General features: G+C 40.7%; 2 protein-coding genes across 3 annotated transcripts in view; one reads left to right on the top strand and one right to left on the bottom strand.

Moving 5' to 3' along the window:
• Positions 1-8029, top strand: part of MTBP (MDM2 binding protein) — a 62558-nt gene extending 54529 nt beyond the window's left edge. Inside the window, exons 20-22 of the mRNA XM_054018473.1 lie at positions 2764-2877; positions 6021-6086; positions 7643-8029. Coding sequence (XP_053874448.1) covers positions 2764-2877; positions 6021-6086; positions 7643-7678 — 216 coding nt within the window. The 3' untranslated portion in view covers positions 7679-8029. The remainder of the gene's footprint in view (positions 1-2763; positions 2878-6020; positions 6087-7642) is intronic.
• A 7282-nt stretch (positions 8030-15311) lies between these two features.
• The window catches only part of SNTB1 (syntrophin beta 1), a 159799-nt gene continuing 149133 nt past the window's right edge, over positions 15312-25977 (bottom strand). Inside the window, exons 6-7 of one of the 2 annotated variants that reach the window (XM_054017548.1) lie at positions 22998-23188; positions 15312-18318 (exon numbers count right to left, since the gene is read on the bottom strand). In XM_054017548.1, the coding sequence (XP_053873523.1) occupies positions 18226-18318; positions 22998-23188 (284 nt within the window). In that variant the 3' untranslated portion in view covers positions 15312-18225. The remainder of the gene's footprint in view (positions 18319-22997; positions 23189-25977) is intronic. The other variant, XM_054017549.1, reaches the window with a different exon arrangement.

The following is a 25977-nucleotide window of genomic DNA, read 5'->3' as shown; positions in this document are numbered from 1 at the left end:
AATCTTTAATACTTAGGTCTGCTCAAGGGAAATTTGTAGAAATCAAGAGAAGTTTTGTATAAGTAAGGAGTACAGGACTGTCGGAAAAGAAAGAGACAAACAGCAATAGATAACGTGAAAAAGGGGAAATTGAAATGAATATAAATTAGAAGTTATGAAATATAGAAAATTGATAAGGGAAGCCAGATATCAGGGAAGGATCCGTGGTTGGCAAAGCTAAAAACAATAAGATAATTTTGGGGCAGGGGAATATCCGGAACAAAAATCCTAGCAGTGATATAGGCCAATTACTAGAAGGAGATGGTGTTATTGTTAAAGATGGAGAAAAGGAAGAAGTGTTCAGTAAATATTTCTCTTCTGTATTTGGAAAGAAGCAGGATGGTGTGCTTGTATCTAGAGCCATCTGGAAATGGAAATCCATTCCTGTGAAAAAATTGGACTCTTTGGGGGGGGGAACATTTTTTTTCATCCCAAATGGCAATGAAAAGTTAAAAACATGGAATTTTTCATAGAAAGGGATTTCCAGGAAAATTCCATGTTGGAAAAACCAAAATGTAGCCTTTTGGCTTTCTGCCTGCAGAAAATGAAATTGACAGTCCTTCCCAGCTGACTGCCGAAGTGTGAGCACCCCAGTTTTCCATCACTTCCTACACCCCCTAGTTGCCAGAGAGATAACTAGGCTGCCAAGGATGTGGGGCGCTCAGCCTCCTTGCCTCCCCCAAATCTGTTTGCCAGGAGGGCAGCTGGGCAGGCAAAGTACTGAGGTGCTGAAAGAGTGCTAATGTATCAGTATTCAAAATCAGCCATGGATGACCTGGATAACTATAGGCTGGTCATCAATCCAAGGCAAGTAAATGGAAAACCTGGTATGGGATTCAATACATAAAAAATAAAGGATGGGGTTATTATTAATGCCAGACAGCATGGTTTTATGGAAAATAGGTCTTGCTGGACAAACCAGATTTCATTCTTTGATGAAATTGCAAGGTTAGTTGATAAAGGTAATAGTGGTATAGATGTAATATATAGTTGGATTTCTGTAAGGTGTTTGACTTACTACCGCTCAACATTCTAATTGAAAAATGAGACTATACAATATGAATAGAGCCCACATTAAATGCATTAAGAACAGGCTAACTGACAGAGCTCACAGTAGTCGTCAGTGGGGAACCCTCATCAAATGGGGGTGTCTGTCTCCAGTGGGTTTCACAGGGATTGGTCTAAGTCTCAACATTACTCAGCTTTTGCATTAATGACTTGAAACTATATATAAAATCAATGCTGTTAAAATTTACTTAGTAAACTGGGCCCATTCAATCAAAATGTGTTTTAATGAGGGGAGGGATAGCTCAGTGGTTTGAGCATTGGCCTGCTAAACCGAGGGTTGTGAGTTCAATCCTTGAGGGGGCCATTTAGGGATCTGGGACAAAAATCTGTCTGGGTATTGGTCCTGCTTTGAGCAGGGGGTTGGACTAGATGACCTCCTGAGGTCCCTTCCAACCCTGATACTCTGTGATTCTATGAATACAACCAAATGTCCAGTTCTGCATCTACAAACAAGGAATGCAGGCCTGTGGAGTGGGGGACCATATCCTATAAATCAATGACTCTGAAAAGGATCGAAGTGTCCTAGTGGACAGGCAACTCATCATTGAACTCCCAGTGTGATGTGTGATGTTGTGGCAAAAGAGCTAATGCTGTCCTTGGTTGTACGAACAGGGGAGTAGCAAGTAGGAGCAGGAAGGGGATTTGATCTCAGCATTGGTGAGATAGATACTAGAATACTGCGTACAGGTCTGGTGTCCCCCATTTTAAAAAGTGTGTTGAAAAATTGGGGAAGAAGCCAAAAAGAGCCAAGAAAAAAATTATTTGAGAGCTGGAGAAAATGACTTACAATGAGAAACTTAGGTCAATCTGTTTAGCTTGTCAAAAAGCAGACTGAAAGGCGACCTGATTACAACATGTAAGTATGTCATGGAGAGAAAATACTGGCTACTAAAGGGCTTTTTAATCTGGTAGAGAAAGGCAGAACCAGAACCAGTGGATGGATTGAATGGAACCAGTCCGATTCAAATTAGAAATAAGGCACAAATGTTCAACAGTGAGGGTGATCAGTTATTGGAACAAACTAACAGGGGAAGTGGTGGATTCTCCGTATCTTGTTGTCAAGACTGGATGCCTTTCTCAAAGATATGCTTAGCCAAACACAAGTTGTTGAGCTCCATACGGGGGTAACTGTGTGAAATTAAATGGCCTGTGATGTACAGGAGGTGAGACTAGAAGATTTAATAGTGTCTTTGGGCCTTAAACCCTATGAATCTGTGAAAAATATGAAAATGAGGATTTTCCATTACCCTCATGGATATGTGAAGCAGGAAAATACAATATATATCACTTTATTTTAAATAATGCCTAGCAGCTATACAGAGTGTTCCATCTTAAAGCACTATGTAAATGTTAACTAATCCTCAGCACTCCGGTGAAGTAGGTATTCTCTTCATTTTCCAGATGAAGGAAATGGAAACTCTGTTAAATAACTTTGCCCTAAGCTGCAAAATGGCAGAGTCAAGGCTAGAACTGAGGATTTCCTGGCTTCCAGTCCGATACTCCGTTCAAGTCACAAAACTGCCTCCCTAAAATTAATCTTTGGGGCAGAAGGGGAAGAAGTTCTGTATGGGTTTATTCTTTAAAAGTGGGCTATTGGAAAGCTTGTCATGGTGATAATTGATTCTAATTCCTAAGTGTGCCTGTGTTGTCTCCAAGATGCTGACGGAAGTGGTTGCTAAAACACTTAAGAAACACGGCATTGCAGAGAACCACAAATGCTTTGCATCATGCAGCCAGCGTCTGTTTGAGATATCCAAGTTCTATTTAAAGGTACTTTTTCCCACCGCTTGCTCTCACAATTGTACGTAGTTACTCCACCAAAACTATATCCAGGATTAACACATTTAAAGGGATATGATGTTCGAGATTGGCAGCGCCAAATATATTATACCTTTAAAAATGTATTTTTTGCTCTATTTGCTGAAAGCTTATAAAAGGGAAATTGCTCTGCACAGCCATGTGATGGAGGATCCAGAGCTAAGTTTGTCTGCTGTTGGACACATGAACCCATGTTTTGTGCTTCCAAGATGCAGGGCAAACAAAATTATAAAACTGAACAAGAATCCGATCACCCCGAATGTAACTGGTAAATCTGAGTCTATGAGGTCCAGTCTTGACAGTGTCGCTATTTCCTAGTGACTGTGTTAAGAAAATAAAATGCTAGCAGTCAACAAGTGTAAATCAACAGAGTGTAGAGAAAAGCTTTGCACTTTTAGATCTGGCCAAAGTTTCATTACGGATACAGTCTGCTATTTTGCTATTAGATAAAATAGCAGATTTCAGAAATAAGGGGCCGTTTTTAAAGCTTTTTTTCCTTCACTAACCAAGCCTATATATCATATTTAGTTGGTGTCTACTTTTCAGGCATATGTTTTACTGGGAAGCTGTTGTGGAAGAAATTGTGAATTTCAGTAGCAAACTTAGAGCATAGGTTCACTTCACTGCAAGGATATTTCTAATGTCTGTTTTTCAAACACTTTTAATCTTGTAGTTTGATAAATTGAATTGCATGTGAGGTGCTTATTTAAATGTGTTACTTCACAACCCCTGGAGCTACTGACCATCCGTGACCACCTGTTGTTTCTATTCTACACAAGAAAGGTTAGCAAGGCTTGCTCTTCATAATTCATCTTCCCTCTCCACCAAGACAAGTGTATTGGGCCAAACGTTGACCTGTTCTAAGATATGGAAATTGCAGTGATGTGAGTTAGGCCCATTTTCCCAGTGTGTAATTGGGTGCATGTGGTAAAGTAGAATAACTTGCACTCCGATTATGTTGTATAGGAGTAACGTATCCTGAGGAGTCAGAACAATGAGATAGAGCAAGAAAAACAACCAAGAAGACAATGTAGGAGAGATTGGGGGGCAGAGGAGCAGCTGCTTTATCTTACATTCTTCTGTTAGTTTTGTTGCTATATGGCCCCTCAGCCCCTTCTGTCACCTCTGTGTATACATTGCACATGCTTTGAACACCTGTTTGGGCATTTAGTGGATGCAGATTACCCTACTTTACTGTTTGTACCCACTTGCATCTATTTTCTGACCAATTTACACCAATCTGATGTGTATTTATATCTGTTGAACATGCCTTTACCTTCAAAAGTAGTCTTATCAATGCCTTATATTGTGCTGCAGTTATTTTGTACTTTATATCTGGATTCCCTCAATGTATAACAGAGCCAATCATCAGTCTGGAGACAAGTAAAGATGCTGCTTTATCATCAGAAGCCCTCTCCTGACTTGACTTGCAGTAATCTCTCTCTAACTCTTTATGTATTTTTCTTTCCCTTTTTAGAATCTAATCTAAACACTGATTGCAGAGGTTTCAAAAACTTTCCCTCACTTATATAAAGCTTTAGGAGACCATTATGTTTCTCTTGTGACAATGAAGAGCACATTCATTGTTCTGGACAAAGCCCATTGATTACAAGGTGAAGAGGGAGATGTCAAACTTCATGCTGAGTCTGTAATCTTCACTTCTTGCTGTAATGTCCTTCCTTCTTGCTGTAATGTTCCAAAGCTACTGGCTGAAAAGGAGGAGAATTTGTGCAAGTGGTTGGAACTATAGACTCCATGACATTGCTCAGCAAAGTGCCCGTGAACTTTCTGTAGAACTCCACGGCAATCCAACACTTTTCACCAGGCAGTCTTGTGTTTTCAGTTACCCTCAGTTTTCAGAAGTGATTGGGAAAAAAATTTTAAAAGTGCCTAAGTGACTTTGAAAGTCAGTGTGGTTTAGGCTCCTAGGTTACATAGGCACTTCTGAAAATGTTACCCTAGAGGTTTAGGGAACTAAGTAGTAAGAGGCAAATTCTCTCTTTAGCCAACAGCCTGGATGAGTGGGCTGTAGATGATGGATGAAGGGGGTATAGGATGCTCTCCTTCCCACACAGGACACTGAAGGGAGGAGTAGCTGCTGGACCTATGTAGTTGTAAATCTGATGGCCTTACCTCTTAAAAAAGCTCTCTGCATTCAAATAGGTTTTTTAAGGGGTAAGGAACTAAATGGTGCAGCCCCACACCTCAAAGTGCTTGGGTCCGCTGAATTCTTCCCCACACTGTGCAATAGAACCACACTAGTACTATGGTATTATGTTTTCCACTGGGGGTGAGGCAATATTTTCCCCTTAAAGGTTGCAGGAAATATACATGCTTAGTTCTCTTTTCCCCTTCTACTACATTCCTACCTGCTTGCTATACATGCCATTAGTAGTGGGAGGGGCCAGACTCCAAAATAGAAAATCTGTTTCCCGATGTGGTGGTTTTCCTTTTTGGGACTGATCTCTCTCACAGTTTCACCTACCCTGGTCACATATATTTCGGAACTATGCCCTTTGTTACAAGAGCGCAGTAAATTTGCATGGTTATACACCTCTACCCCAATATAACGCTGTCCTCGGGAACCAAAAAATCCTACCGTGTTATAGGTGAAACCGTGTTATATCGAACTTGCTTTGATCCGCCGGAGTGCGCAGCCCCGCCCCCCTGGAGCACTGCTTTACCGCATTATATCCGAATTCATGTTATATCAGGCCACATTATATCGGGGTAGAGGTGTAGTTAAATGTTCAGTCAGGAGCTATAAGAATTTTGAACAGCATTTCTGTAGCTTTGAAAGTGTTCAGGGGGCAGGAAGGGCATGGCTAAACCCCAAAACTTGAGTGACAAATTTGGATGGCCTCTGGTAACTACAGGGAGACGCACAACCCATTGTTAATGGATTAGGAGAGAGGGTAGTCTCAGAAAAGAAATAAGTAATTAATGTTTCCAATTAGGGAGCTCTAGGAGATCCTGAATCAGGGAAAGTCCCTACAGGTAACTTTAATGTTAGCATCAGCTCCAGAGGAGGTATGTATATGTATGTTCAAGTCTGTCTGGCATCAGTTCTATAAAATGATGTGTTCTCTGTTTAGGATCTGAAAACTTCCAGAGGACTGTTTGATGAAATGAAGAAAACAGCAAACAACAATGCTAAACAGGTAACCTATTCCTGGATGTTCTGGAAATGTGTTCCTCATACGCTGCTGTGTGAAATCTACTGCTGTTGCTTCTTGGAATGTGGGTTCGTACATGGCTTTAATGGGTGAACAGAGGAGACCATCTGTTGTGTTCTCTATGTTCTCTAGTTTGTATTGTGAGAGTTCTTTTGAGGTTAGTTTCCCTCAGTGCAAAATTCCAGTTGCAGATGTTGACTTGCTATCGAAATTGTTCTAATAAGGGTGGCCCTTGTCAGAGAGAGAGATTTGAAATAAGGAAAAAGACTCAAAACTTTTTCACATTAGTGAGAAAAATGTGTACATGATCTTCTGTTTCACAGAGGAGTCTCTGCACAAATGGATCATTAGGGAGACCATTATGTTGTAAAAGGAAATACAGTTGTTCTAAAGGAAGAATTATAGAAATGGTAGATCCAAGCTCTGGGAATACCTATAAATAGAAACTTGAGGCAATGCTGACTGGGCTCATTTGGGTGTCAGGAAGATTAATGTGAATTTTAATATGGGGAACATACTGGGAGAAAATACTCCTGTCCAGAAATTTATCAGTGCATTGAGTCTTATCCTGGATACCTCATTAGAGAAACTTAGTTATGGTGATGAGCACTGTGGAATTTTGCCATTTTTGTTCTCTATACTGTAAAATAAAATGTAAGGATTTGCTTGGTTCATTCCCATAGCAAAACCCTTGGTGGAAGAGGGGCTAACTGAACGGAAAACTGCAAGAACTCACCATGGAGTTTCTCCATGATTATTCTACGAGCGCAGTGTTTGCCCCACCCTATCCTCCTGTAGAATAAATCCACCCCTAAGCACACAGATTGTAAAGGATAGGTGGTAAGCCAGGGATATTCATTCATAGTACCCCTGCACCTCCATACCAGCTCTAACCTCTAGCAGTAGTCTACACACTAATGCTCCCAAACTCATCTGTGAGGAAAGGAGGAGGTATTATCTCCATTTTCCCAAACCGGGAAATAGACCTCATTGTAAGTCAATGATAGAACCAGGCATTAGAATTCAGGATTTTCTGTCTGCTAGACCATGCTGCCTCTCCTGCTCTGCAACAACAATTTATAGGGCCTTTTAGTGTGCCAGAATCTCTCTGATGGAAAAGCATTGACTTATGCTTGGCCACCCAGTTTGAGGAATAGCAACCGCTATAGGTGTAGGTCCAGCAATGAAACAAAACATTTGTTCTTCAGTTTATAAAGCAGGAAATTGTTCAAAAGGAAAACACTGGGTATTAGAATTGAGGCTGTACTTTGTTACCAGTGCATGGAGAAATTGAACTACAGTATGTCAACTTTTGAGGCTAAAAAAGTGGCCTTTTTAAATGCAAGAAATTATTTAGGAGTGAAAAATCCAAACAGTTGTATGTTAATGACTTCTCCTTGGTGAAAACATTGCCTACTAAAACTTCTGTCACAGTAAACTTTTTGGTTATACTTGCTCAATCAATAATATTGCAGAAGTTTGGTTTTTGTTCTTGAAATTAAACCAACTTTGAAAATCTGATTTCTCCTTTATTTGTATAGGTGATTGAATGGGTTTTGGAAAAGACTAACAAGTAGTGATGATGAATCATTACATATGAATGGAGTTTACACCCTCTTCTCCAACTTCATAGAGAAAGCAAAGTGCATTACAACAAAAGTATAAAGCCAGGTAACCGGAACAAAACAGAACTTAAAAAATTTGGTTCATATACTTAATTCCCAAATCCAATACTGTGTTGTGGCCTTTAGATATTTTATATTGAGTTTTTATTAAAAAAATCTGTAATGAACATTGCATTTTATACTATATGGCTATTTATAGATTTAATTATCTAAAAGACTATGACTTAGATTTTCAGAAACGTTTTTATATGTGTTGTACAGATTTTATTTTAGATGTAATAAAAAAATACAAATTTGATTGTAGTAACAAGACTATTTTAGTTCTTCTCTTTTCCCAGTCTTTAAGAAAAGACAGTTGTTCCATACACAACTACTTTTTTGTTCTTCAAATAAGTTAACTGGAAAAGTTTACAAGGCAATAAAACTCCTCTCACATTTTATAACTTAACTAGCCATAATTCCTTACTGTTCTGCAGATTAATATAATTACGGTTAGGGTTGAAGGCACTGTAACCTCTCCAATCTTAGCGTAAAACATAAAGGATGTTGGTTTTGAATGAACCCAAAATCAAACGTGCCATTTACAGTTTTTTATGGTTTTGATCTTTTTTTTTTTTTTTTTTTTTTGGAAGGTGACAAAGCTTTCCATAAAATTTACCCTGCAAAGCCAGCAATAAAAAAAACCAAAGAACCTTCAGTAAAATGGCTTGTAAAAATTTAATCCAAAACAAGGGTGCTTGTACTATGTCTTTTCATCTCATGGGTTTCCAATACCAATTCTCATTTCATATGTTTCTCTTGTAACAATTTGATATTTTAAACATATTCCTAGAATCCCTTTGAGGAGATGCATTTTCGCGTTGTGAAAAAACGAATCCTACAGTACCATTGATCTAAAGAGAGCTGTGAAATTGAGAGCAGTGGCTTCCTAAACAGAACAAGAACCATTTGATCTGAAAATGAAGGAGACTGACCAGTGCTGCTTTAAAGGGGCACTGTCAGATTTACAAATAATGTAAAAGAAAATAAAATCTTTACCTATGTTACAAACACCTTTAAATTAAAAGTGTCTTATACCAGTATAGTTATTCCTGTAGGGAAGGGGAATCAGTGATACCAGTCCTAGGTATCTTTACACTGATATAACTGCATCCACAGTAGGGGGTGTGTCACTTTGAACTATTTAGGAATTAAAAACACTCCCCTAATGGAAATAGTTGTATTGGTACAAAACCCGTAGAGCAGGCTTTCCGGCAAAAAGCTATACTGGTATAGGCACGTCCAAACCGTATAGTATACCCACAGTAGGGTGTTTGTACTGCCTTAACTATATTGGTATAAAAGCAGCACAATTTCTCAGGCTACATCTACACTACGGGGGGGGTCGATTTAAGATAGGCAAATTCAGCTACGTGAATAGCGTAGCTGAATTCGACGTATCGCAGCCGACTTACCCCGCTGTAGGGACGGCGGCAAAATTGACCTCTGCGGCTTCCTGTCGACGGCGCTTACTCCCACCTCCGCTGGTGGAGTAAGAGTGTCGATTCGGGGATCGATTTGTCGCGTCCCGTTTCTACCCGCCGATTCAGGCGGGTAGTGTAGACCCAGCCTCTGTGTAGACAAGCTCTAAGGAGTTGGTATCCAACTGGCATTTAGGTGTTTAATTCCCATAGGCTCCTTTTTGAAAACCCAGGCCTAAATCATTTAAAGTAGATGGCAAACTCTGAGCTGGGGGTGGGGGGGGAGTGCCTGCTACAATGGGTCTTTAGGTGCTACCATGATGTACACAGTAATAATAATGGTAATTCTACTTTTCAGTGTAGACAACAGAAATAAATTAGTCAATTTCACCTTTGTTACATCTTCAGTTAATTTCACTGTCTGATGTTAGCACAATGCTACAATGTTGAGTTTCAAACACTGTTTTAAAAAATTTCATTTTTTTTTTTTAAACATTACATGGAAATATTTCTACTGTTTCCAACTTTTATAAAATTTCTATTGTTAGCTGAAACGAAATCGTAGGTCAAATTTAACCTGACATTCTCTCTTCATATACCCATTAGTTTTTTAGCAAAGATTTTGGTGGAAACAGGATGTTAACCTACCATACAAAGGTAGGCCCTAACTTATACTTGTATAGAATCATAGAATGTCAGGGTTGGAAGGGACCTCAGGGGGTCATCTAGTCCAACCCCCTGCTCAAAGCAGGACCAATCCCCAGGCAGATTTTTGCCCCAGCTCCCTAAATGGCCCCCTCAAGGATTGAACTCACAACCCTAGGTTTAGCAGGCCAATGCTCAAACCACTGAGCTAGTAGTGTTGTAATGAAATAAAACTATAAAAATAACATTTGGGTTAGTGGCCTGAAAGGTTTTAGTGATTCTTAGTCTGAACTGGGAATGCTAAAATCTTAAAATTTATCAGTGTGTCTGTTCATTTAAATTAAAAAATGCAGGTACGAAACTGCTCAGTTATATTTGTTACCATATGGCTTATTTATTCAACTACCCTATTCACATGTGTTATTTTTCTGTTTTTACTCTGTTATGATGTCAACTATAAGACAGAAATTAAGTTTCTATATATAATTTAATGAGACTTGCTTAAATTAATAGTCCAATTTTAAGAGTATAAGTGCTTTGTGCTACTGTGATCTATCAAGCTAGTTATTTCTTTATATGTTAAAGAACCCTTGAATGCATATATGCATGTTTTTTAATGTTTGATGAATGTATAAAGATTTTGCATCTGGAAGTTTTATTATGTTAAATTTAAATTCGTAACCTGAATTTGAAAACTTAACACTGCACTTACTCTTGAACAAACCTTAATTTTATAATGTAGCTTTTGGAAGCTGCATTTCCTACTTAATACTGGTAGTTTTCTTGCCTATGTTGTTTATAGATGAAAATGTAAACCCATTTTGTACACAGTAAATTAGAAAATTGGATTAATGATGCAGAAGGTAACCTGCAGGTAGTGGGGCCAAATTTCTACACTTTGTAAAATGGCTGAGGCTTGCTAACATGAGCAAGCAAAACCTTATTCATGAAACTGATTCCTAACCTTATTCTGAATGAAACAAATGCAAAGTGCTCCACTTAGGAAGGAAAAATCAATTTCACACATACAGAATGGGAAAAGACTGTCTAGGAAGGAGTACGGCAGAAAGGGATCTAGGAGTTATAGTGGACCACAAGCTAAATATGAGTCAACAGTGTGATGCTGTTGCAAAAAAAGCAAACATGATTCTGGGATGCATTAACAGGTGTGTTGTGAGCAAGACACGAGAAGTCATTCTTCCGCTCTACTCTGCTCTGGTTAGGCCTCAGCTGGAGTATTGTGTCCAGTTCTGGGCGCCGCATTTTAAAAAAGATGTGGAGAAATTGGAAAGGGTCCAAAGAAGACCAACAAGAATGATTAAAGGTCTTGAGAACATGACCTATGAAGGAAGGCTGAAAGAACTGGGTTTGTTTAGTTTGGAGAAGAGAAGACTGAGAGGGGACATGATAGCAGTTTTCAGGTATCTAAAAGGGTGTCATGAGGAGGAGGGAGAGAACTTGTTCACCTTAGCCTCTAAGGATAGAACCAGAAACAATGGGTTTAAACTGCAGCAAGGGAGGTCTAGGTTGGACATTAGGAAAAAGTTCCTAACTGTCAGGGTGGTTAAACACTGGAACAAATTGCCTAGGGAGGTTGTGGAATCTCCGTCTCTGGAGATATTTAAGAGTAGGTTAGATAAATGTCTATCAGGGATGGTCTAGACAGTATTTGGTCCTGCCATGCGGGCAGGGGACTGGACTCGATGACCTCTCGAGGTCCCTTCCAGTCCTATAATCTATGATTCTATGATTCTATGAAATGCAGTACTTGGCTACAGGAGGGCTTGTATAAATTAGGTGAAATAGTCACTCTTCGCTCTGCATGTGGTGTGTCCGTAGTCAGTACAGTACTGGAACTTGCTACTCATTTATAACTCTCAGCAAGTGAAACTCATTGGTTAGAGACACACTGTGCTAACAATCACCACGGTATCCAAGCAGTCTGAAATGAAGGGGTGGTGTGCCAGAGAGTATACTCGTCCCATTTAGCCGCACCGTTAAACTATTACTCCGGCTGTAATAACATTACGCATTTATATACAGTAGTGACTTCCATACTTTAAAAACTCACATGCATATGGCCTCAAAATGCATCTGTGCAACAAATTAGGATATCCCCAGTTTTTGACTTTGGAAGCTAAGACCGCTAGATCATCCTTTTTCTAAACAAACCTGATCCTGTCCCATTTAAGCCAATGGGAGGAGTGGTTCATATTTAACTAGGGGTCTTATGCCTACCTTGGAGCAGTGTGTTTATAACTTTCGTTGCTTGCTTCCCTATTTGTGTAAGTCAGGATGTGGTACACCTCTTATTCTACCAATGTGCAGTTACTCCCCATCCTATCTCTTCATGCTGCACGGCTATGAGGGGGGAGCAATGATGTGAGTGTGACTGCACAGAGTGAAGAGTTTACTTTCTACAGTGCTTGAGTACCTGGAACACAGTTTTCCCACTTAAATATGATTTAACCCCATGCAAAAATTGCCACAGAGGCAGGAAGTATTCAGTTCTGACCTGGCAGTCATTTTTCAGTTACCTTAATTATATTTATTGTACCTAAACACAGGATTTGTAACTGGACTAAACCAGTTCTGGCTTTTCAGTTTTTGATGTGGAAAAACGGCTCCATTTTGAGGAAATGGTGTAATCCTTGTTATTTTATAAGTCTCTATCATGCCACACGGTTCAATTTTGTTATCTTAAGATTTTGCACTGGGTAATCACTTGGTGCACTGTAAAAAGTCAGTCTTGCTGATATTTTTTAGCAGTTAACTTAGACATTATCATGGATAATGCTGTTGACCATAAATTTCCCTCTGAATTCAAGAACTTCCATATTGAATACAATTTTCCAGTTACCTTTTATGTGACTATTTTTTCCCCCTCCTGGCAAAATACTGCCTCATGGCTATTTCATCTCTCTGGCATTTATATGAAAGCACAGCTTATCTGTTCATTATTTTTCTGACTTGTAAGCAAAAAGATGGTAATATTGTGGGGCATGTACATCTTTAAAGGCTGATTCTTCTTTCAGTGAAGTCAATGGCAAAGTTTCAATTGATTTTTTTTTTCTTTAAAGGTAGCAAGATTGAGCCATTGAAATGCCATCAGAATGGATATCATTTTAAAATATAGTACAAGGGGTCTGATCCTGTAGTCCGAATCAGGCAAAACTTTATTTAAAGCCAACTGGGCCCAGAAAAATGACAAGTCAAGTCATGTGAAAACAAACAACTCCATGTCCTCCAAGAAATAGGAATACTTGCTTTCATAGGGAGAGGCCGAGCAGTAGTTTCATTATTTAGCAAAGATTTTAACTAATGTTGTGTGGTAGTGATTTACCTGGCAATGCATAAAAAGGCTTTTCATTATTTTACAGTGAACGCTTAAGAAAAATACTAGTTACTTTTAAGTACAAAGAATCCATCTACGTTCAAAAGGCCTTTTGAAGTGAGCAGCTTCTGCTGATTCATCCTGTTACAGTGAAATTGACTTTCATTTCTTTCTGTTGGATTGCAGGGAGGGAACTATTAGCTATTGGCATGATCTTGACATTCTTCCTTTATATACATACTGTATTTTCCAAGGATCAGAAAGTCTCATAAAAGAATGAGATGTTTCCTTAACAGATCAGATCAGTTTTATTTTCTGTGATTGTAGGGAGCCAGGGTGGCTGCCCTCCGAACCTGAGGGTAAAAGGCCGCTCTCTCAGCCTGAGTGGGCGGGGCCAGGCCAAGCTCGCTCCACCCCTCGAAAGGGGAGGGGTGGAACAGGAACTATAAAGGGCGGGGCCCTTAGCTCAGTCAGGGCAGCACCAGGGAGGGAGGCAGATGCAGTCCGCGGGCTGCTCCCTTCAGACCCTGCTGCCACGCCAGGGGAGGCCCTGGACCAGTGGGAACCTCACCTGGAGGAAGGACTGGGGCTGCCAGGACTGCCCGCTGCCAAGTACCCAGAGGGACTAGAGGAGCCGGAGGGGGAGCTGGAGCTGCCAGCAGCCGAGGACCGGGAGGAGCTGGAGGAGCCTGAGCCTGAGGGGGAGCTGGAGCTGCCAACAGCGGACTACCCCGACGCACTGGCGGAACCAGAGGGATTCGGACGAGCAATCGGGTAGGAAGTAGCCCAGGGACAGAGTCTATGTAGCGGGACGACCTCGCTGACCCAGTGGCGGGACCCTTGTTCTGCCACTGTCAGGGCCCTGGGCTGGAACGCAGTGGTGTAGGGTGGGCCTGCGTTCCCCTACCCGGCCGACCCATGCCGGGACCTTTGCCAGCGCTCCCCTGCCTGAGGGGCGCGCTACTGACCTTTGCCGGCGCTCCCCTGCCTGGGGGGTGCGCTATTGACGTTTGCTGGCGCTCCCCTGTCTGAGGGGCGCGCTACTGACCTTTGCCGGCGCTCCCCTGCCTGGGGGGCGCGCTATTGACCTTTGCCGGCACTCCCCTGCCTGAGGGGCACGCTACAGACACAGGCTGGTGTCCTTCCTGCCGCTAATTCCCCAGTGGCAGAGGCGTGACCCAGGCTGGCCAGTGACGTCGTAGCTCCCCACCGCCCCCTAGCGGGTAGGTGGACCGACACCGATCACAGTGATATACAATATAGATGGTAGTACTTTTCTGATCTCTTCTGTATAGATGCTCTATTCTTGCTAATATTAGTGATATTTCTATACAGGTTTTACAATGACAAGAATGTTCTATTTAGAGTTAAAATATTATTTGTGAATAATGAACTTTAATAACAGTCCCCTCCTTCTCCATAAGTGTCTGCCTGGGAAGCCTGTTCTAAACTAGACTGAACACTTTCTCTCTGAAACCGCAATATAGTTAGTTAAATGACCAGGGTATATAGACAAGATACATTGTTTTTCTATTTAAGGCATTATTTACACATTTGAATGGTGAGAGGAAACCAAATCCTCTTTCCCCAGCTACTTGTTTTGATGAAGTGTTCAAATGCAGCGATTTGTCCACTCTCACTACACTACTGCTACCACCAGACAGACACACACTTCGGAAACTGTGTTGGGCAAAACTAAATGAATTTAGTGCTTGTGAAATGTGCTGGAAAGATATCTCATAGACACAGTAGGTTTCCCCTCACAGTTGCATACCTGCCTTCATGAGCTAGTAGAGTTGCCTTTTCCTTTTTGTCCTTGGTGATGAGAGAGACTGCCAACAGAGGTGCATATTAGGATGTGGTTATTTGTCCACTAGGAACTGGACTGAGACACTTCACAGGCCACCAAACACCCTGCTGACACTATTAATAATGGTGCATTTTCTTTCCCATTTAAAAATCATTCCTAAAGAACATTGGCCTCACTATAAATATAATACACTTTTAAACCAGCTGAAGATGTGTTTTTCCATATATTTGTTTTAGTAATTATTTATGAATTAAGTGTAATGTTCCCTGAGACCAGAAATGGTGTAAATACAGAATTCTCAATAGCCTATTGTACAAATTAAGCTCCTCACAAAAATCGAATAAATGACTTTTATTAAATATATTCTTTTCCTCTAAAATATAAACTATACTCTTATAAATGTGGAGTAGGCCCATATTTTGTCAATCCCATCCAAATATGAATCACTCCAAAATCTGTAAATGATGAAGATATAACATTTGTAATTACCATAATTTTTAATTTGTCTATAAATATATAATATGGACTTTCTTTGCAAACTATTTAGTTATTCACTTATACTTCATATAGAACTGAGCACCTTAGATTACGTACTGTGTAATTTAATTATTGATACTAATGATTTCTGATTATTTACATTGAACATACATGTTTATATAACATTCCAGTGACTTTACGTGTTAAAGGAATAAGGACATAGTGCAGTATAAGTTACATATGTATTGACTCTTATCCACAGTACACAAGCTGCAGCTTGACTCTCTGAAATTTCTATAGGAACAGGGGTCCAAATGCATAAACATTTAGTACTTGAAGAAAAAACACTTTGCATTATGTGATCTAGAAGGTTTCAGGGGCGATGCCGCCTCTGTTAAATTCACAAACCTTGGCATTTACTTTTTGATACATTTTGCATAGGCTTTTACTGAAATAGATTCTATGATCAAAGGCCCAACCCTCTACTAGCCTCCCTGAAAGAGGTAACCCTAAAATCATGCATACCTAAACCAGAAGAGATCAAAGATCTGCCACAGATAACTGCATGAAAGGAAAATACTGGCAAATTATTTAACATTTATTTGGGGGGGGGGGGGTGGATATAAAATAAGTTTTAATTCCTTATTGTAAGTGCCATTAAGGTAGAAATGAAAGTTACTAGATAGGCAAATCACTTTCACCATTTTTGTGAAGATAACTATATTTGTGTATTGTTCAAAAATTACCCTCTTGGGTATAACGTTTTGCAAGTACAATACAGTGTTTGTGAATTCAGCCCAGCATCTCTTTAAAATTTTAAAATGAGTATTTTTCTATTACTAATTAACATATGTATGAAAACCACCATAAATTAAAGCTTTATGTATGTGGAAACAGATTTGACTTATTTACTGTGCTCAAGACCTCAACTGAAAAACAATTACAATGGAATCACTGTTTTATTATTTAGTATGTGTGATTTGTTTTCTTTGCCAGTTGAGTGACATTTAAATTAAAGGTATATGCATCCGAAGAAGTGGGCTGTAGTCCACGAAAGCTTATGCTCTAATAAATTTGTTAGTCTCTAAGGTGCCACAAGTACTCCTGTTCTTCTTTTTATTTAAATTAAAACTTACTTTACTTGTAAAGTTTAAAAAGAAATTCAAATCATTGTAATGCTACAGCTGAACTTCTGCAAGCAATCACATTCATGACTTCTGCTTCTTTCTAAGAGCCTGGCGTTCAAAATGTGGCTTTAGTGTCAACATATTATGAATATCTATTTCAAAGAGTTAGTTCTGTTTGCAGCTTAAAAGTGATATAAATTCAACTTGATCAACAGTTTTTCATTCCACTCCTACTAAATTCTCAGGCCACTTTTTGAATCTCAAATACATTTTTAAATGAATTATTACAGAGCCACACATGTTTCTTAATGAAATCTATTTCAATTTAACTGATTTAGCAGCAGGACATACTACTAGGTCACAATGTTAAGTGAGGCACTGTAACTTGTCTTGCGGGTAAAATTTTCAAAAGCAACTAGGTGCCCCTGACCTTCAGTGGGACTTAGGCTCTTAAAGTTAGGTTAGTTCTTTCAAAAAGTTTACCCTGTGTGCTCATAAGTTAAGGACACTTGAAGAGGCCCCTTTGTGCTCTCTTGTTGAATAGCCTGTTAACCACAAAAGTCCTATAATTACTTTGGTGCCCCCTACAAGAATGTGCACATATGCTCATTACATATGGACCATTTGAAAATGCCCCTCAATGCTCTGATTTGGGTGCTGGGCTGTTCACTAAGGACCTCTTTGCTGCTTTAGAGCAGAGGTTCTCAAGTGGGGGTATGCCAAAATGAACCAGAGAGCAGGGCTGACATCAGACTCATTGGAGCCCAGGGCAGAAAGCTGAAGCCCCAGCAACTTTGCTTCATGGGACCCCTTGTGGCGTGGGGCGCCAGGCAATTGCCCTGTTTGCTACGCCCTAATGCCAGCCCAGGCTTTTAATCTACTGGATATGAGAAAAATAGTTTTGGGGGCACAGGTGGGCTGGGGAGTTGTTATAGCATGTTGGGGGGGATGGTGTCAGACAGAAAAAGGTTGAGAACCCCTGCTTTAGAGCACCCTGCCAGAGTATATGCACATACACACAACCTACCCGCTGGGGTATTAAAGTGGGTGCCTCTCATGGCTCCTTATGGAACAGCAAGTCATTTAAATAGCACAAACTGGGATGAAAGTCATATTTTACTGATTTTTTTTTTAAATCTTCGTAAAGCCGCCACTTCATATAGTATTAAAAAAGAGAAAAAAATCAAGCCTTATTCTGAATCACAACTGATAAGTGCCCAGTCTTGCATCCGCTTAGCCCTTACTTACTCTATATAAACAAATACTTTGAAATAGGCACGATTTATGATTTCGAAATGTCTACCCATACAGTACAATACTCATTTCCACTGCACAGTATGTGGCTTTAAATTAACATTGTAAAATTCCATTTTTGCCATTATTTACAATGAGTTATGTTGTTGTCTCCTGCAACTGACAGTGATTTAAAGGACTATTCTGAGTCTGAAATCTGTTGGTCTTTTTCTGTGTGTGCCTCCTTTGTAGCTGATCAAAATGAAGGCTGGGCCTTGGAGAATCACCAGAGCTGAAGTCCCTGCATTGAACTCCAATCTTTTGTAGATTGCTAGCAGCTACAGGTGTCTTCTATTGATTGTACTTCAGATTACCATGGCAGCTTCATTTTTCTTTTAGGAAACAGATGTAACTTACGCCACCAAACCAAGTCTTGTAATCTTAGCTGAAAGGAATGAATGAATGATGAACACAATTGGCTTTGGACAAGAATGAAGGTCCAGTTGCTGAAATTAGAAAAGAGATGGAGTTAGTGGTTGTTCAGGTCACAAAGCACTGATAAAACTAGCAGTCATTTGCAGATTATTTACTTGATTTATTACCTGCTAATATTTTTAAAGCAATCAGATAAAAGAAACAGCACTTTATCATATCCATCACGCTGCATCTTATTTTTCTACAGCTTGTCTTGTTGCAAATACTTGGGTCATTAAGAGTAATCAATGACCCTGGCACTGTGCAAAAAATCCTACAGCTGCAGAGTTTGCTTTCTGATGGGTCTAGAAACTGAACATTATAGGTTCCTGTAGGGCTGGCTTAGCTGATGCGAGCAGGTCCAACTTAATATAAGACATCCCTGAACAAGTAATTGCTGAAACTACTAACTATTGTGAATACATTTATAGTAAATAAGGGAAACAAAAACTAACTATTGTGGATATGTTTAGAATAAATAAGGTATACAGAAAAACCCTGACCTGATAAGCTTGCTTTAGAGAGACTAGATGGATGAGGTAATATCTTTTACTGGACCAATTCCTGTTGGAGAGAGAGAGAGACACAAGTTTTCCAGCTTACACAGAGTTCTTCTTCAGGTTCCGGGAATCACCTGAAGAAGAGGTCTGTAAGTTTGAAATCTTCTCTCTCTCTCTCTCTCTCTCACCAACAGAAGTTGGTCCAATAAAAGGTATTACCTCACCCTTCTCTCTCTAATATCCTGGGCCCAACACTGCATACAAGCTTGCCTTACACAATCTGCAAAGCAATTCGTCTTTACATGCAAGAAGTATAGATGTTAGGGGTTAGGAAAGATGTGTGACATGGTTTGTGGTGTGTGACATGAATTGGAATTGTGGTGCCACCAGTTGTTGGGCCAGGCCAGCACAGTCAAAGAGCTGTTACATATCTAACGCAATAATCTGAGTGACATACTGGAGTCGAACTGAGTTTTTTGGATCCCAGAGAACTGGATGAAGTGTCCTCCCAGAACTGGATATGGAGTTCTGGATAAGCCGAGTAGAAAGCTCTCACAGGGAATCCCAATAGTTCTGTTCAAAGGATGGAAGTAGTTTAACCCCTGAAGTTTTCCAACAGGTTCAAGTTCCAGCTGTTAAAGGGAGCCTCACCCAGGAGAGGGGAAGGTTAGGGGGCACAGTTTGGATTGTGAAAGAGAGGCTGAGTGCCTGAGGTTTGCAGGCTGTAACAATTCAAGCAGTCAGTCTGTGTTCAGAGAACAATGAGGAGTCATTGTGGCACCTTAGAGACTAACCAATTTATTTGGGCATAAGCTTTCGTGGGCTAGAACCCACTTCATCAGAACACTGTCTGAGATTGGTTAATGCACTGACCCATGGCCTCCCAGACTCTGTTTGAGGTAGCAGTTGGAAAGGGCATACTTTTGCATAGCTTTAGCGAACTGAGTAAAATTGACTCCCCGCGGCCCATCCAAAAACGCCTTTCAACATTAAGACGACGACATAGCCTGAAAATTTTTTTTTTTAATAATTGCCTTAATTCTACTTTCGTTTGTTTAATGTGTTCTGCTTTGCAAGTGCAAAAAATAAAATCTGTATGTGTCTGAGCCTGACAGCAGAGCAACAGCAGAAACGGTGCAAGGTGTTTACAGGCTTTTCTGAGTGAAGTACCTGACTACATTTGCAGAACATTTCAACTGTCTCCCCCATGCTTCTGTCTGAACTTCCTGATGTAGGCAGCCACACAAAACCTATTCTGAGTGATAGAACAATACAAAATTCTGAACTGAGTTTAGAAGCCATAAGAATGGTGGGATCGAGTGAATAATTTAGCTCAGATTAGGATGTATCAGCATCTCAGTGAAAATTAAACAAGAAGCTGCCTGTTGTAGACAAGCTGTCTTAAGAACAATTTCCAAATATTTAGTGTACAATTTGACTTCAGTTTTATACTAACACCAACATGCTCTAGGCAGCTGCCTTTTCAGGTCCAAAAGTAGGTGGCTACAATGGATTTCACTATATACCTCTACCCCGATATAACGCTGTTCTCAGGAGCCAAAAAAACTTTCCGCGTTATATCGAACTTGCTTTGTGCAGCCCCCCCCCCCACGAGCACTGCTTTACCACGTTATATCCAAATTTGTGCTATATCGGGTCACGTTATATTGGGGTAGAGGTGTATATAGAATATAATTTCTAAATGTCACATGGATCTATGTCACTTTCCATTAAGGGTCTGTTCTTACTCTTTTTGATGCTAATAGGAGAACTCTCAACTTCACTATGAGTAGGCTGGGTCTCTGAAATACTTGTTCGCTGTACATGTTGTCATTGTTATCCTAGCAGCTATAGATGGACCAGTCAGGGTGCACCATCTTTTAACTAGCCAATGGGGTAAATAAAGATGGCAACTGGCTGTTCTGGAGGGCCAGTGCCTCAACAACTGCTAGTCAAGCCAGTTTCCAGAAGGAAAATAGATTCTTCACTTCACTTCCTGCAACAGCAGATGGAATGTTTTGTATCCCATTGATCGCACTATAGCAACTATTGCTGTTCTGTTTTCAACGTTAGACCTCATTCTACATAGAATAAACATGGAAACTCATGAGCAGTACAGTGCAAGGTGTCATCACTATGTAGTAGGTAATAGCAGGACAGTCAATTCGTCCATTATAGAATCCTGCCATTAATACCAGCCTAGCTCCACACAAGGATTTAGGCACCTAACTTCCACTCTAGGTGCTGAAGTCCAAAATTTAGATCCTCAAACCCCTCACTTAGCTGTTCCCTAACGCTGTAGGTGCCTAAACTCTCTAGGCACCTACATTTCCACCAATAAAGTCTCCTAAGCCCCTAAATATTTGCCGTTGGGCATGTACACAATCACTTCAGTCCTGATGCCCAGGCACCTAGCTCATGCCTACGACCCCTCAGGATCTTCAAATGAGGTCTTCCCCCAACTAACTCACTGTGGGACGTGCTCCAGTAGGCAGGCTCAGAGGCTAACTAACTGATCAGCCCCATACAAAGCAATGGTGGTGGGGATACTGCTGTCTATATGAAACCTTTAGCCCAGTGGTTAGGCTGCTCCCCCAGGAGTCCTGGGATCATTTGTTCCCTCTATCTGATTTGGAGAAAGAATATGAACTTGGATTGCCCAGCTCTCAGCAGAGTGCCCTAACCACTGGGCTATGGGATATTTGAGGTAGGATTGTCTCAGTCTCTCCTGTTGAAACTGTCCCAGTTTGTATATGGAACAGGGATTGGAACTTGGGTCTTCCACATCCTGGGGATTGTTCTAACAACTGGGCTCCTGGCAGGGGTGCGGATAGAGGGGGGGTTCTCTTGGGGTATTTTTGTGAGAAAGCTGACCTGGCTTAGGTTCCCAATGTCAGAAGAGCGTTCATGAACCCTGCCTAAGTCCTTTTAAGGGGTGGGGTTTAGGCTTAGGTCCCACCCCTCTCCAGTATTTCCTGGTGGCTTGCTGAGGTGACTCCCTGCTCTGCCTGCTGGCTTTTGTGAATCCCATTCCTAGGCACCTAATTCTCCACATGCCTTACATACAGAGCCTGGGTACCTAACTCAGGGTTGTGGATTCCACAGGCAGAAGGGTAGCTAAGGGTTAGGTGCTACAGTGCTGAGACTAAATCCTTTTTGTGGATCTAGCCCCCAGCCTCTACCCTCGAAACGAGTCTATGTTTTGTTCTGCACTTGATGCTGATATGGTTCTTTGCTTCTGATGTTAGGATTTCATAAAGCCAGGAATAGTGGTACTATATTTTAAATGGCCATTTATTTCCACTCTTTGTTCTACATTAAAATAATGGGAACAGTGTGTTTCCACAGAAAATGACTTTCTAAGCCATTCTCTCCCACTGTTGCAGGTCGATGGCATTAAAGTGCAACATTATGGCCTGATCCTATTACGTGCCGAGTATCTTCAACGTAGAGTAACTTAACTGGGAGTAGCAAGCACTTAGCATTTTGCAGGACTGGACACATAGGACAGAATTTTCAAAAGATCTTAGCACCCGCAATTGTGGCAGATCTTCAGAAGTGCTTAAAGCCAATTTGTGCACCAAAAGAAGTGGCCAGGTTTTCAAAAGTGCACAACAGATTGGTGGCTGAGTTCTTTTGAAAATCTGGCCCTAAGTGTCACTGTGGGTGCGAGCATGTTTGAAAATCAGTCCTTTGGTTAACAAGTGTTTGCATTTTTCATAAGTGTTTATAGATTGATGCATACAAATGCAAAAACTCTGGAGTGTCTGACCACCATGGAACTCCATTTGTCCCTAAATACAGGAAATCATTCTTCCTTCCTTGCATGGTTTTACCATTTTATCCCTACCCCATTTTTATTTTATTGACTCTTTCTAAGGACCGATCATACCCATGTAATCTTGATAAAAGGCCTTGCCAATTTCCTTATAAATTTTAATAGATATCAGTCATTGTTATTTTAGGAGTTCAACAGTGCACGGAACAATTTACGTTTTGATTACCAGAAATCATGGCACCCAAGAATTGTTTCTATGTGTATATTTAATCTATGTTAGCTAGGTTTGTAAGTGCCTGCCCCAAACCATGAACTCAAGGACAGTCAGCTCCATTGAGCACACTGTCATGCTAATCATGCAAAGAATAATTGCTTGAAATAGTTGCATGCACAAATGGTAACCTGCATTCCCATAGCTAAATGCAGTACTTACAAATTCTCCATCTTTGCCTCCGAAGTCTAAATAAAGCATCCTAATGCCATCATCTGAAGACATTTTTAGTTTTTCATAGGGACACTGTGCAATTGTTTTGGACAAGGCACCATCTTGTGGTTCAACTGTGAGAGAGAATCCATGTTCATAATGGATGGTCAAACGGCACTCCTGGTTTTTGTAGGTGCAAGCTGAACACGAAAAACAAAATTTAGATTATGAGACCTCTGCCCTTAAGAAGCTTGTATTTGTAAAATACCATTCACGTCTATGGCGACTTATTATCCACTCTACTTACAACATTAACAAGGAAAATACCTTTTAAAGGAAACTGTCACTCTGTCTACTTCCACATTTTGACCTGCTTTAAACCTCTTCCAAATTCTATTTAAAATAAAAAGAAACCAACATTCTTTTATAGACATAAACTCAAGCCACTTTTCTGAAACAAATAGAGTTAAAGTAGTGTGGGTATGAGATTGGTGATTGGAGATGAGTAGCTAAAGAACTAGACGGTGTGGATTTGAATGTCAGGGTGAGAAAAGAGTACTTTATGTGGCTTTATTCTGTATTTCAGAGTCACTATTCCTTAGCTTTCACTGAGTTTCCCTGAACATATATAGTGGTGTGTGTGTTATGCATAATAGACACACACACACATATTCTGTACCAACTCCCATGGAAATTCTAGTAGGTTTCACTAGAGTCCTTTCACAGGATTCTCTTGGTTTCTGCTGGTCTGTGATTTCTACAGGAGGGTGAGTTGCCCTTGCTCTGTTCCAGATTTTGATTGAAAGTTAGCTGGTTCCAGTTGGCAAACAGAATTTCCATTAGGCATATGTAAAGCCCTTCCTCATCCTTTGCTCTTGCTCAGGGATAGAGAGCAGGTGAAATTAGTTGTTCCTTCTGTGCTGTTTACTGCTGTTCCTGTGCTCAGCAGGGCAAGTTACCTCCACAATGCAACTCATTGACTGCTTACAGGTATACTTACCTGAATGATTGATTCCTTGCTCAAAAGGAGTGGACATCTGCATAATGCAGTCTGTACCTTCATCTGCCTGAAGTTCTACCTGGAAATAAGCCCCTCATGGACATGAAGGATACTATGCCTTCCCCTGACCTCCAATATGAGATCAGTTGCTCCATACTTTGTCCCTAACTGTTCAAAGATATCTACATGTTCTAATTTGAAGCTCTCTCTTCAATCCTCTCCATAAGTGTTTCAAATGTTTGTTTTATGCAGTGCAGACAGAACCCCCAATTGTGTCTGGGCTTGGTGGGAAGGGGTGGTGCGGCCATGGTTTGGGCGCTGATGGTCCCCTCACTTTTAGGAAGCTTTTGCTACTCCTACTCTGAGTAACTAATTTGGTTCGTCCTCCTTTCTCCCAGGAGGCTCCCTCTCTGCACTAGGACACTTCCGAATGCATTGCCCCCTGAGCAGCTGATCTGGCTTCATGGGCACCTCCTCAGGACACTACTCCTTACAGAGGCACAGTGGATCAACTGACATGAATGTCCTTGTCAGGACGGAGCTAGGCAGATAAGTGTTGGGTGTGGATGGAAGAAAGCCAGCTGAGTGGATGATGTAAACTGAGCGGTGTTCCTTGTAAGCAGTTAAGATAACTGCCTGTCATTGGCCACAAAATCAGAGCTGTGCGGACATGCCCTAAAATTAGTACAGTTGTTTACACCACTTAGCATTAAAAAGGGTTATTTTTAAAGGCTGGCCTGAAGAGCTGTGGAGAAGGACTATGAAAAGCAGCACTCTGAGAACCGACTGATACCTGGTGAAACTTCACATTTGATATAGACCATCAGTAAATTAATCAAATCCCTGTTCTGCACCTCCAGCCTGTGAAAGACTACTGAAATTCTTTCTGCCTTACAACACCCAAACAGGATTCAAATATATAGAGTTAAATTAATTTGTTGGGTGTTATAGGGAGTAAATAAAAAAAAGTAATTCCCCTGGACCTAATTTGTCTCACCCTTCATGTTTGTGCGCATCTCTGAATGCCAAGGTACAAAAGAAAATCTCATTAACCTTAAGATTCAGGTAGCACCCCTGCTTCCAAAACAGACATTCAAAGAGCCAGCCTCGCTTTTCAAGCACAAAATGAGCATCAAAAGTTAAAAGCTGCAAAGGGAATCACTGAAGAATTTCAACAAAGATGAAGACTCTTTTGAGTACTAATTAGTTTCCTGGTAATTGAAAAAAGCCCCTGATAATTGTAACCAGCATCTATTGCGGCAGGAATTCTGCAGCATGGCTGACTTAACCTTTACGTTAGCTCGGGGACTGAGTGCCAGATGAGACTTAGACCTTCAGGTAGAATTGATGGAGCACCCAATTTTAACAGCATTGATGAAAGAGTGGGTGGCAAAGAGATCACAAAACAAGGATTTTACAGGTTTTGGGGATGGGTCTTGAACAGCAAGAACTGCACCCCTTTGAACAAGTATGAAGGCAAACCAACAAATAGGAGCGGCAGGGTGAAGGGGGCTCAGCCAGGCATTCGAGATCAGTAGGCCAAAATATGGGCTTGTCCACATGGGGAAGTTAATCTGAAATAAGGTGCGGTGTGAATTTGAAGCCCTATTGCTATTCTGGAATAACTCCACTTGTGGATACACTTATTCCAGAATGAGAGCATCCAGACAGGGAGATAATCCAGAGTAGCTATGCCATTTTCCCCTGTACACAAGCCCTAAGAAGAGGGACTGCCGTGCTCAGTCACTCAATCTTGACTGCATCTTAGAAGGAAGATAGATTGTCTGAAAGGGGGAGGTGGTTTGCACCCATTGTTATTAGACTGGCCCCCATTTATTATTTAAAAAAAAACGCAGGTCAAGGTGGGTAAATGGCCTATATCTATTTGTGAATTTTGGACATGTATGGCTCTGACCTTACCCACTCTTCTTTGCAGATAGGTCCCCCAACCAGATCACCAGTAACCTTTACTCCCTCCCCCCGATGTCT

Source organism: Malaclemys terrapin, chromosome 2 (genome assembly GCF_027887155.1).
Source record: "Malaclemys terrapin pileata isolate rMalTer1 chromosome 2, rMalTer1.hap1, whole genome shotgun sequence".
NCBI classification, from domain to species: domain Eukaryota; kingdom Metazoa; phylum Chordata; order Testudines; family Emydidae; genus Malaclemys; species Malaclemys terrapin.
Note: the sequence above shows the minus strand (reverse complement) of the source record. Positions and strands in the feature narration are given on the sequence as shown.